Source organism: Manis javanica, chromosome 12 (genome assembly GCF_040802235.1).
Source record: "Manis javanica isolate MJ-LG chromosome 12, MJ_LKY, whole genome shotgun sequence".
In the NCBI taxonomy this organism is placed as follows: Eukaryota; Metazoa; Chordata; class Mammalia; order Pholidota; family Manidae; genus Manis; species Manis javanica.
Genome location: NC_133167.1, coordinates 71484940 through 71497807, shown reverse-complemented (window position 1 = coordinate 71497807; position 12868 = coordinate 71484940). Strand labels below are relative to the sequence as shown.

Below are 12868 nucleotides of genomic sequence, written 5' to 3'. Positions count from 1 at the left end.
CTGCAGGATTTCAAACCTGGAAGGTCTTTGTTGTTCCCTGGTCCAACTCTGATTTTACAGATGAAGATACTATTTAGAGAGAATGTGATTTGTCCAAGATGTACAGCTAGTAAGTGGTAGAATTATGACTCAAACATGCCTTTTGACTGTTGGCCTAGGATTCTTATCACTATAAAATAACTAGGCTTCCCAGAAAAAGATGTTCTAATAATAATTTTACTTCTTATTCATATAATTTTTATAGTATATGGAATACTTTTAACAATATAGTTTTTAATGTAAAACCATAAGTTATTTACAAATCATATGTTATATGTTAAATAGAAATCATATAAAGATTTCTTTTTTAATGGCTACCCGTTTCCCTGTTTGATTCTTTAGGTCAAAAGGTCCCTTCAGCAAAGTTCGAACTGGTCCTGGAAGGGGTCGGAAACGTAAAATCACTCTTTCCAGCCAATCAGCATCATCGTCAGAAGAAGGCTATTTAGAGCGAATAGATGGCTTGGATTTCTGCAGAGATAGCAGTGTTTCCTTGAAGTTCAACAAGAAAACCAAAGGGCTCATTGATGGCCTTACCAAATTCTTCACCCCTTCTCCTGATGGGCGGAAACCTCGAGGAGAAGTGGTGGACTACTCTGAGCAATATAGAATCAGGAAGAAGGGCAGCAGAAAGTCAAGCACTTCAGATTGGCCCACAGGTAAACGTTTGTTCACTCAGGTTCTGAGTATGCCAGAAATGTGTTACTTGGGATAACACTGTTTATCTGGAATAGATTTATATTTGATTATTAAATATCAGTTGTGCGATACAAGAATGTATTAAAGATACGTGTTTAGATGATACTAATGTGATAACTATGGCAGGACAAGTAGGAGCTCTTAGACAAAAGAAGATGCTATTTTGGTAGAACCGTAAAGAATCTGCCTACAGAAATTTGAGTCAAGGGTAACTTTGTACTTGCTAAATTATAAAAATGAATCATTTGATGAGCATCATATTTACTTTATTCCTAGAAGGAAATTGGAAAGATCAAATGAAAAGACCAAAATATATGCAAAGGTGATAAGGTCATTGATTTTTCGACTTCATATCTTGGCAAATATAGTTGTAATTATTCATGAATTATACTTTTAAAAGAGAGAGAGAACCACAGCTCCAGACCATTTGCTTATTATGTATCAAGCTAAGTTCCTAGCTTTCATTTACTTATTTATTTATTTTTGAAATTAAATTTATTTAAATTAAAAAGAAAAACAACAAGAACAATTCACCTATTTCTCCCATTCCCCACCTCCTGCCTCTAGCAACCACCATCTGTTCTCTGTATCTATTAGCTTGGCTTTTTTTTTTAGATTCTACATACAAGGGATATATATGCAGTATTTGTCTTTCTCTGAGTTATTTCACTTAGCCTAATACCTTTGAGGTCCATCCGTGTTGTTGCAAATAGCAAGCTTTCATTCTGTGTAAGGCTGAATGGTACTCTGTTAGACACAACACACACCGTGCGCGCACACACACACACACGTTTCTTTATCCATTCATCCATTAATGGACGCTTAGGTTGCTTTCACATCTTGGCTATTGTAAATAATACTGCAGTGAACATAGGGTGCATATATCTTTTTGAATTGGTGTTTTTGTTTTCTCCATATAAATACCCTGAAGTGCAAGTGCTGGCTCATATAGTAGTTCTATTTTAAGTCTGCTTTCCATGTGGCTGCACCAGTTTACATTCCCAACAACAGTACACAAAGGTTCTCTTTTCTCCACATCCTTGACAACACTTGTTATTTCTGGTCTTTTTGATAATAGCCATTCTAACAGGTGTGAGGTGATACCTCCATTGTGGTTTTGATTTGCATTTCCCTGATGATTAGTGATTTTGAGCATGTTTTCATGTATCTGTTGGCCGTATGTGTGTCTTCTTTGGAAAAATGTCTATTCAGATCTTCTGCCAATTACTTTATTGGATTTTTGGTTTTTGCTATTGAGTTGTATGAGTTCTTCATAGATTTTGGATATTAGCCCCTTGTCAAATTTGTGATTTGCAAATATCTCCCATTTATATAGATTTATATAGATTTATATAGATTTATATAGATTTATATAGAAATCTCCAATTATATAGATTGCCTTTTCATTTTGTTGATGGTGCTTTTGCTATGCAGAAGCTTTTTAGTTTGGTATAATCCCACTTGTTTATTTTTGCTTTTGTTGCTTTTAGTGTGAGATTAAAAAATCATTACCAAAACTTACATCAGGGAGCTTACTGCCTATGTTTTCTTCTAAGAGTTTTATGGTTTCAGGTCTTACATTCAAGTCTTTAATCAATTTTGAGTTAATTTTTTGCATATGTGTAAGATAAGTGGTCCAGTTTCATTCTTTTGCATACAGCTGCCTAATTTTCCTAGTACCATTTATTGAAGAGATTTTCCTTTCCCTGTTGTATATTCTTGGCTCCTTTGTCATAAATGATTTGGACATATATGCATGGGCTTATTTCTGGGCTTTCTATTCTGTTCCATTGATCTGTGGGTCTGTTTTTAATGCCAATTCTGTACTGTTTTAGTTACTACATAGCTTTGTAATACAGTTCGAAATGAAGAAATATGATGCCTCCAGCTTTGTTGTTATTTCTCAAGATTCTTTCAGCTATTTGAGGTCTTTGTGATTCCATACAAATTTTAAGACTGTTTCTTCTGTCTCTGTGTTAAATGCTATTGGAATTTTGATAGAGATTGAATTGACTGTGTAGATGACTTTGGGTAGTGTGGAATTTTAACAGTATTAATCCTTCCAAACCATGAGCACAGAATATCTTTCCATTTATTTGTGTCATCTTCAGCTTTTTTCATTAATGTCTTACATATATAAAATCTCTTCATAATATATGGGTCTTTAACCTCCTCGGTTAAATTTATTTCTAGGTACTCTTTTTGATGTAGTTGTAAATGGGATTGTTTTCTTAATTTTTCTTTCTGATAGTTCATTATTAATGTATAGAAATACAATAGGTTTCTATATATTGATTTTGTATCCTTAAAACTTCAGTGAATTTTTTAGTTCTGACAGTTTTTGATGGCGTCTATCATCTGCAAATAGTGACAGTTTTAGTTCTTCCTTTCAATTTGTATGCCTTTTATTTCTTTTTTCTTACCAAATTGCTATGGCTAGGACTGCTGGTACTATGTTGAGTAAAAGTGGTGAGAATGGGCATCTTTGTCTTGTTCTTGATCTTAGGGGGAAAGCTTGGAGCTTTTCACTGTTGAGTGTGATGTTAGCTGTGGGTTTGTCATATGTGGCCTTTTTTATGTTGAAGTACATTCCCTCTGAACCTGCTTTGTTGAAAATTTTTAACCAGTGGATGTTGAATTTTGTCAAATGCTTTTTCTGCATTTATGGAGGTGATCATATGATTTTTTTCCTTTTATTTTGTTAGTGTGGTGTATTACAGTGATTGATTGCAGATGTTAGATATCTCTGCATCTCTGGAATAAATCCCACTTGATTGTGGTGTATGGTTCTTTTGATGTTGAATCATTAAATTCAGTATGCTAATATTTTGTTGGTCTTTGCATCTATGTTCATCAAGAATATTGGCCTCTAATTTTCTTGTGACGTCTTTGGTTTTGATATTAGTGTAATGCTGACCTTGTAAAATGAGTTTGGGAGATTTCCATCCTCTGCTGTTTTTGGGAAGAGTTTGAGAAGGATTGGTATGTATTCTTCTTTGAATATTTGGTAGAATTCACCAGTGAGGCCATCTGAACCTGGACTTTTATTTGTTGGGAGGTGTTTGATTTCTGATTCAGTCTCCTTAGTAGTAACTGGTCTGTTCAGATTTTCTATTTCATCATTATTCAGTCCTCGTGGGTTGTATGTTTCTAGGAATTTACCTGTTTCTTCTAGGTTGTCCAATTTGTTAGTGTATGATTTGTTCACAGTAGTCTTGTGAACCTTTGCATTTCTGTGGTATCAATTGTAAGATCTCCTCTCATTGACTTCATGTTTACATACAAGCTAAGTTCCCTAGTTTTCAAAGTAGGAAAGATCTGTGGGGAAGACTGTTTAATGGTATAGCAGATAATTCAAGTCAAAGTAGAAAATTTTGATAAGCTAACTAGATAATTAAAACTTAAATTTGTCTCACTGCTGTTGAATGCCTTGAATTTAGAGAACCTAATCCTGAAGGAAGTAGAAAGGGCTCTAAAGGAAGTAGAAGAATGAGAATGGACTCTTGGATCATAAGAGTCTTGGTGTTTCATTTACTATAAGAGAATTTCTTAACTTTGATTCTCTTCCCTTGAAGTCCCATTAGTGATCATATTTACTCCTTTCTCATTTCTGCCTAAATAAGTGGTTGATTAGTCTAGTACAACAAAGAAAATCCTCACCATTGTCAGGCCCCCCTTTTTATGCTGTATTGATTGGCTTTTCACCAGAGTGGCAGTCAACTAATTAGTTGCTAAGCATTCAAGTACTTTTTCATGTTTTTACCATGCATGTGACTATAGATAAGCTCTGGCCTTGAACATGTTTATCTAAGAAAATATGCAAGCCTTCGAGATTGAACTGAGGAGTAAAGAATCTCATAAAGGAAATCCTAATGAAAGGCATTTATGAATTGACCATTTCATTGGAGAAGGATTATTAGAAGAATCTACTGAAAAGTTTTAGAAATAGAAGCTATCAGAGCAAATGTATAGAGTATTTGGAGAACCAATATTGAGCTTTAGGCATTGGTATGAGCTTTTGCTTAGTTGGCTCTGTTATTTTCTTTATGAATTGTAGAGTTTAAGGAACACTCTGCACCGTCTGATACAAAGCTGCTGGATGCTCTACTCGATCTGTGCCTGCATCCATCTGTGTCATGCACTAGGGGGCATTACTGCCGCATCGTATCTTTAGTTTATATGTATTTTTTTCAGTTTGGAAATACTGTCAAAAGTGAGTTCTTGTCCTTTTTCTTCTTATGTTAAATGAACAACAGATAGCCTGTATGTGCAGTTGATTAGAAAAGAACTGTCACTAATTGGTCTTTTCAGCCACATTCACACAAGAGGAAATGAGTCTATCAGCAATGTCATCTTCATTCAGTTATCTACATAATCCCCGCTCCCCATACTCCTCATTGTCCCCATACTCTTCATTGTCCATTTGAGGAAGATGCATCATTTAGTGGATTATTATAATTTCTCATACTTATGTAGAGGATTATTATCTGTGATCCTTAGATTTGTGGAGTTTGTGCTTTAAGAGGGCATCTAGAACATGAGAAGAGTTGGTACCTCTTGACATCAGTAAAGGTTGCTATTTCGAAGGTTGTCTTTTTGCTGAGGTAAGAATGTGTCAGGGTTTCATGATAAGACAGGAATAATATATACATATTCTTTATTGATGTATCTTTCTAGTAGTAAATTTAATGCTATCGTCTTCTGTTATATAAAAAATATTAAGATCTTCAGACTGAAATAAAGACACTTGAAATTCTTTCTAGTTCAGTATAAAATAAGGATAGTATTAATAACACGTGAGCTCTCTCTTTATGTGCAGACAATCAGGATGGCTGGGATGGCAAACAAGAGAGTGAGGAACGGCTTTTTGGGAGCCAGGAAATCATGACTGAGAAAGATATGGAATTATTTCGTGATATCCAAGAACAAGCACTGCAGGTAAAGTTGGATATTCACATGGACAATCAAATAATTTACAGGATTAATTTATCTTGTGAGTAAAACTGTAATAGCAATTAATTTATCCACCTGACCTATGAGTGCATGTGGTTTCTGCATATAGATAGTTCTGCTGTTTAAGGTACTCCTTTCAAACCCATGATAACTGCTTTGGTTTTGCAGGTAAATAAACACATTGCTTTGACTATCAGTATTAAATGAGCTTGGTTTGTTTATTTTTTGTCTTATGTATGAAATAGAGTTTGGGATTTGACCAAACCATCAAACAAACAAAAAGCCATGCTTCACTCAAATGGTATAATACCCATATTCATTAATTCAAGAAATACTAAATGGTTTGCCTTAATCCTTTGTGAAACATAGCAAGCTCTGAATGCATAGACAGAAATTCTACTTGTATGCCAGATGGTGGGCATGCCGAAGTGAATGAATGACAGGATCCCTTCTCTTATCTACAGTCTAGGAGAGACTTGTAAATAAATAATTCCATTATTGTGAAAAGTTTGATTGTAGAATACATAGTGTTTTGGAAGAATAGGGAACAAGCATCTATCTCTGCCTGGGAATGTCAGGGGGGAATTCATTGAGGAAAATACTATTTGTGCTGGTCTCAAGAATGTGTAGGAGTTTATCAAAATGACAAGAATGGGACCCCTTATAATCAGAAGGAACAAAAGTGCTAAGACATGCTTAATTTTGGTAATAAATAAATTTCCACAGAGGATAAAGACCATAGGGTGTAGGTAATGGCACAAGATGAGATTGAAAATGTTGCAGGGACTAGATCATAAAGGCTTTCCTAGGTGCATTCATTTACCAGTTGTCTTTTCCTTCTTTGTCACCAACTTACTGTGGAAGCCAAGTTGAATTTTCTTATCTTGAAAGTAAAAGCTTAAAAGGCTAATGCCGGAGATTCCTACTCTGTACATGAGAATCTTTGAATTAGGAGACCCACTCGTAAATAGATGGTTTATGTAGGTCATTATGTGAGTAGTTTCGAAAAATAAAACAATATAATATTCAGCAAACTTTTCCTAAGCATTCTTTCATCTTATGATTTAACCAAGTATTGGCTTTGAGTCCGATGGACCTGGATTCAGGTCTTGGTCTGTAATTTACTAACTTGTGCTTTGGGCAAGTTGCTTAACCTCTGAAGGCATATTTCTTTTTCTACCAGTAAGTAAAACAGAATTACAGGTACTGTACTACATGGAGTTCAGTGGGAATTCAAAGGAGGGAGTAGTTAGCATTTCCTTCTTTGAAGAACTTTTTTCCAAGTGAGTTGCAGACGTAATGTTAATAATACCCATTTACTCCTATTTACTTGTATGTCTTTTCTAAAAACAAAACCGTTTTTTGTCCATGACCACAGGATGATCATCAAATCAAGAATTTAAGACAGATAAGTATATTATCTAATCTAGAAATTTTACTCATATTTCACCACTTGTACCTCTGATGTTCTTTATAGTAAAAGAAAGAAAATTGTGCCCTGGTCCACTCTCCAGTGTGGATCCTGTATTTCATTTAGATGTTGTCTCTTTAGTCTCCTTTAATCTGGAACAGTTCCTCAGTCTTTACCTTTCATGGCCTTGACAGTTTTGAAGTGTGCCAGGTCATTTATTTTGTCAGATGTCTGTTTCTTTGAGCTTGTTTTATATCTTATCATGATTAGATTCAGGTGATGCACTTTTGGCTGAAATACCACAAAGGTGGTGTGTATTTTGGGAGGTAGTATTTCTTTGTTCCATTATAAGTGATGTTAACTTTGATCGCTCGGTTAAGTTGATATTCTGCCGTGTTCTCTGTAAAATTATTTTCCTTCTGTAATTAAGTATCTTGTGGAAATACACTTTCAAACCATGTAAATATCCTGTTTCTCATCAAACTTTTACCCACTAGATTTAACAGCCAGTGATGAGTCTTACATGAAACTGTTACTTTGTTGGTTGCCAAACAGATGATTTTCCACTTTCCAGCATTTGTTTTACTTAGTTAGTTGACATTCCACTGTCAGGAAGAGCTTTTCTTTCTTCCCATATATTTATTCATTTTGTTTATACTTATAGCTTTATTTGACAAGTTATAATTCTTTGCTCTTGCCATTTATTTTGATGCTAAAATTGTTCCAGATTTGGGCAGTTCTTCAAGCTGGCTCATGTCCTTTTGACATATCTTTGTCATTATTTTATTTTATTTTTTTTGTAGTCAGATTGACAATATTTACTGTAATTTTAATGCCCACCTCACCTTTGACCTTTGTGTGTTTGTGTGTGAGTGTGACTTTGTCCAGTTTATTCAGTTCATTTGGTGGTTTTTAAAAAATGAGACCTAATTGACATATAACATTGTATTAGTTTCAGGTGTGCACCATGTTTTGATATTTGTATATTCCATCATTTTTAATTACTTGTGGCCACAGCAATATGTTTGGGCTCTTGCTCTAGCTGTAGATCAGGCCATTTCTCTAGGAATCCCTGGTTCCTTTTAGTGGAGAATGGCTGTTCTGTCCTTTTACTTGCTCAGGCCCAAAAAGGTACATCCTTGATCTTTTTCCCTCTACTCTGTATTCAGTCTCATCAGCAAATCCTAATAGTTCTACCTCTAAAATATATCTAGAAGATAACTACTTCTTACCCTCCCACCTTTACTACTTTAGTCTAAGCCACCAATATCTCTTGATTAGGCTGTTGTAATGTCTCTGGACTAATCTCCTTGCTTCTCCACAATCTGTAGTCTGTATTCTTTATACAGGGACCAGAGCAAATATCTTGAAACTCAAGCTGGATCATATCACTCCTCTGCTCAGAAAACTCTCTTTCAGTCTCGTGTAGTATTATTAAAAACCAGTCTTTACCATTGTTTTTGTTGTTGTTGTTTTTATCATTAATATATAATTATATGAGCAACATTATGGTTACTAGATTCCCCCCATTATCAAGTCCCCACCACATACCCCATTATAGTCACTGTCCATCAGTGTAGTAAGATGCTATAGAATCACAATTTGTCTTCTCTATGCTATACTGCCTTCCCTGTGCCCCCCCGCTACATTATGTGTGCTAATCGTAATGCCCCTTATTCCCCTTATCCCTCCCTTCCCACTCACCACCCCCCAGTCCCTTTCCCTTCGGCAACTGTTAGTTCATTCTTGGGTTCTGTGAGTCTGCTGCTGTTTTGTTCCTTCAGATTTTGCATTGTTCTTATGCTCCACAGATGAGTGAAATCATTTGGTACTTGTCTTTTCCACCTGGCTTATTTCACTGAGCATAATACCCTCTAGCTCCATCCATGTTGTTACAAATGGTAGGATCTGTTTTCTTCTTATGGCTGAATAATATTCCATTATGTGTATGTATCACATATTCTTTATCCATTCATCTACTGATAGACACTTAGGTTGCTTCCATATCTTGGCTATTGTAAATAGTGTTGTGATAAGCATAGGGGTACATCTGTTTTTTCAAACTGGGAAACTGCATTTTTAGGGTAAATTCCTAGGAGTGAAATTCCTGAGTCAAATAGTATTTCTATTTTAAGTTTTTTGAGGAACCTCCATACTGCTTCCCATGATGGTTGAACTAGCTTACATTCCCACCAGCAGTGTAGGAGGGTTCCCCTTTCTCCACATCCTTGTCAGCATTTGTTCTTATTCTTTTCTGTGTTGCCCATCCTTACTGGTGTGAGGTGATATCTCATTGTGGTTTTAATTTGCATTTCCCTGATAATTAGCGATGTGGAGCATCTTTTCATGTGTCTGTTGGCCATATGAATTTCTTCTTTGGAAAACTGTCTGTTCATATCATCCACCCATTTTTTAATAGGGTTATTTGTTTTTTATATATGAAACATATATAAAGTTCTTTATATATTTTGGATGTTAGCCCCTTGTCAGATATGTCATTTACAAATATATTTTCCCATTCTGTAGGATGCCTTTTTGTTCTGCTGATAGTGTCCTTTGCTGTACAGAAGCTTTTGAGCACGATGTAGTCCCATTTGTTCATTTTTTATTTTGTTTTCCTTGCCCAAGGAGATGCGTTCATGAAAAAGTTGCTCATGTTTATATTCAAGAAATTTTTGCCTATGTTGTCTTCTAAGAGTTTTATGGTTTCATGACTTACATTCAGGTCTTTGATCCATTTTGAGTTTACTTCTGTGTATGGGGTTAGACAATAATCCAGTTTCATTCTCTTGCATACAACTGTCCAGTTTTGCCAACACCTTTACCATTGCTTTTAAGACCCAGTGTGACATTGGGCCTGCCTTCTTCTCTGGCTGCTCGCTTCTCTCTCTGGCCCTTGTTCATTTTTCTCCAGCCACAGGCCTCCTCCTCTTTCTCAGACACACTGAGCTTGCTCCTGCCTTGGAGCCCTTGTGTTTACTGCTCCCTCCCTCCAGATTGCCCTTCCTCCAGTCTCTAGTGCTCACTGCTCACTCCTTTTTGGCTTCTGCTCATACATCGCCTTATCAGAGAGGCCTTTCTTAACTCCCAGACTGAAAGCCTATACTCATCTTTACCGTATCACTCTTTGTCCCCTTACCTACCTGATTTTCCTATGGAGTACCTGTCACTTCTTGAATTTAAATTATTTATTTCTAGAATGTCCAGTGCCTTGAAAACAAGGACTTCTATTTTTCATCACTGCAGTATATCAAATACTTGGAATATAGTAAAGGCTCAGTAAGTATTTAATGGGTGGATATTTGAATGAAATTTCCTGCTGGCAGAAATGGGGCAGCTAGTTGGAATCATAGGAATGTGAAGAGAACAATGACTAGGAAGAGTTAAAAGGGGTACTGAGCCTTGCCCAGGTCCAGTGGAGACAATATAAATTTGTGTTGAGCAATAATTGGCTAATTATATGTTTCTTCCAGTGTTTTATTAAACTTGTGATTATCCATGGATGTATCTGGCACCAAGGAAAGAAACAGCTGAATATTTAAGTCTAATTTGTGCTTACTTCCATTACACTAAAATTTGATGATGATATTTCTCCATGAGGTTCATTCATTTAGTATTCATGTGCTTGGCATGATACTAGAGCTATAGATGAACAAGAAGACATAGACTCTGTGTTCATGAAGTTTTCAGCCTCCTGAGTGAGACAGACAATAAACATCATACAAATAAATCTATGACTACAAATTGATAATAGAAGAAAATAGAATGTAACGAGAGATTATAGCAAGAGTTTCCTAATCTAGATTGCTGGGAGTTGGCATTCATCTTTTAAGGAAGTAATAATTTACACAGAGACCTAAATGATGAGTAGAAAGTCAGCAAGGCAAAGAGAGAAGAGAATGTTCCAGACATAAGGGGACCTTATGCCTGTAGAAATGTCTTCAGATGTAAGAGAACTTTGTTAATTCGAGGAACTGAAAGAAGGCCAGTGTAACTGGAGTCCAGTGAATAAGAGTCACACAAGATGAAGCTGGAGAAATAGGCTGAGGATATATGTTAGGATGGGGTTTGTATTATAATTGTAGTAGGAATCCATTGAATGCTTTTTATGCAAGGAAATAGCATCAGATTTGCTTGAAAATTTTTTCCTGGCCACTGTATGAACATTGGGTTGGAATTAGGCAAGCGTGGAAGCATAGAAACCAATTTAGAGGCTTTTTCAGTGATCCAGATGAAAGAAGGCAGTAACTTATACTAAAAAAGTGTCAGTGAAAATAGGAGGAAAATGAGTGGCTTTAGAATTTATTTTAAAGATGGAATCAGCAGCACTTGGTGATAGATTTGATGTGTGGTTTGAGAAGCAAAAGGGCATCAAGGATTACTCCCAGGTACTCTGACTTAATATAATGGAGAAAGTGGGTAGAAGCCAGTTGGGAAAGCTACTCGTTTGGATTAGATGATGTTTTGAATAATAAAAGCATTCATAAAGATAATGCAGAGTCATTTGGAGAGAGCCTAGATATGGTTTAGTAGAAACTGCTTCAACCTTTGTTTCAAAAATTTTGCAGGAAGATTCTATTACAGGGTCTCAGGCAGTTTTACAACTGTACCAGTAAAAGATAACTAATAAAGCAGTTAACACTGGAATCCATCCAACCAACAGACCATCATTTACTGAGTATTCTCTTGCTTCTGGAGACTACACTAGGTATAGGGGCTAGGAGCAGCTGGTCACAGTTGCATTCTATGGCACCTACCAACAATTAGGAAATGTACTCAAGCAAACCCAGTGTTTGCTTGTCATAATTATCATCAGTAAATTTTGTGTGGCATATTATCTAAGTCAAGAAGTTTTTTAATGTTTAGCAAGATTTTTATCAAAAGGGTCATCCACGAATTGGTTTTGATTTTTTTTTTTTAATTTTGAGAGAAGTAAAGATAGGGTTTGCCTGGTATTGTGTTCCATCAGGTATACGATGAACAGTTCCATAAAAGAAAACATCCACCTCTGAAAAGAAAAACAGGCATAAAAATTTAGTAATGTAGGCTTTTGTTCTGAAATTTTGTTTCAACAGTGATCTTATAAGTTTGGAAGAAATGGTTCTTCAAAGGTTCATCACCAGGAAGAGGTATTTATATTAAGGTCATTCTGTTAAAGCATAACAGCCTTCTTGAAATATATAGAATGATTTTTACCTAAAATATCACCAAATAACAATTATATTTCCATATTAAGATAGGATTGTTTTAAGTCTGTGTAGGCTTTTAAAATGATTTTCTTCTTCACGTAAAGAATTGAACAGTTGTTAGAAATGTAATAAACTAGGTTCAACAACTCTCTTAACCCTATGAGGTAAAGATTGTTATCCCCATTTTCCATATAAGGAAACCAAGATTTTCAGTTGAGTGACTTTTTGAAGTTATATAACTAGTAATTGCAGAAGTGGAATTAGAATTTAGGCTTGTGTGACTTCAAATCCTATGCCCTTAATCCCAATTACATCCTGCATTGCCCTGTAAAAAAATGTTACAGAGGCATCTGAGTCATAAGGCATGTACAGAATGCAAGTAGGGAAAGGCAAAGAGGAAAATAAATAGCAAACAATGACAGAGGACCAATTAATGTAATTTGTTTCTGTATTAAACAATACAGATTGTTCCATATGTTCATTCTTTAATAAGATCAATAAAAATTGATGTGATCTGAGAGGATCACAGAAGCAGGCTTAAAGGATGATTAGGATTTAGGTAGATGGAGAGAGTGAG

At 35.6% G+C, this 12868-nt stretch overlaps 1 protein-coding gene across 1 annotated transcript in view; it reads left to right on the top strand.

Annotated features, from left to right (window-relative positions):
* Positions 1–12868, top strand: part of KAT6A (lysine acetyltransferase 6A) — a 160889-nt gene that overhangs the window by 101807 nt on the left and 46214 nt on the right. Inside the window, exons 7-8 of the mRNA XM_037005290.2 lie at positions 382–698; positions 5558–5676. Of these exons, the coding sequence (XP_036861185.2) occupies positions 382–698; positions 5558–5676 (436 nt within the window). The remainder of the gene's footprint in view (positions 1–381; positions 699–5557; positions 5677–12868) is intronic.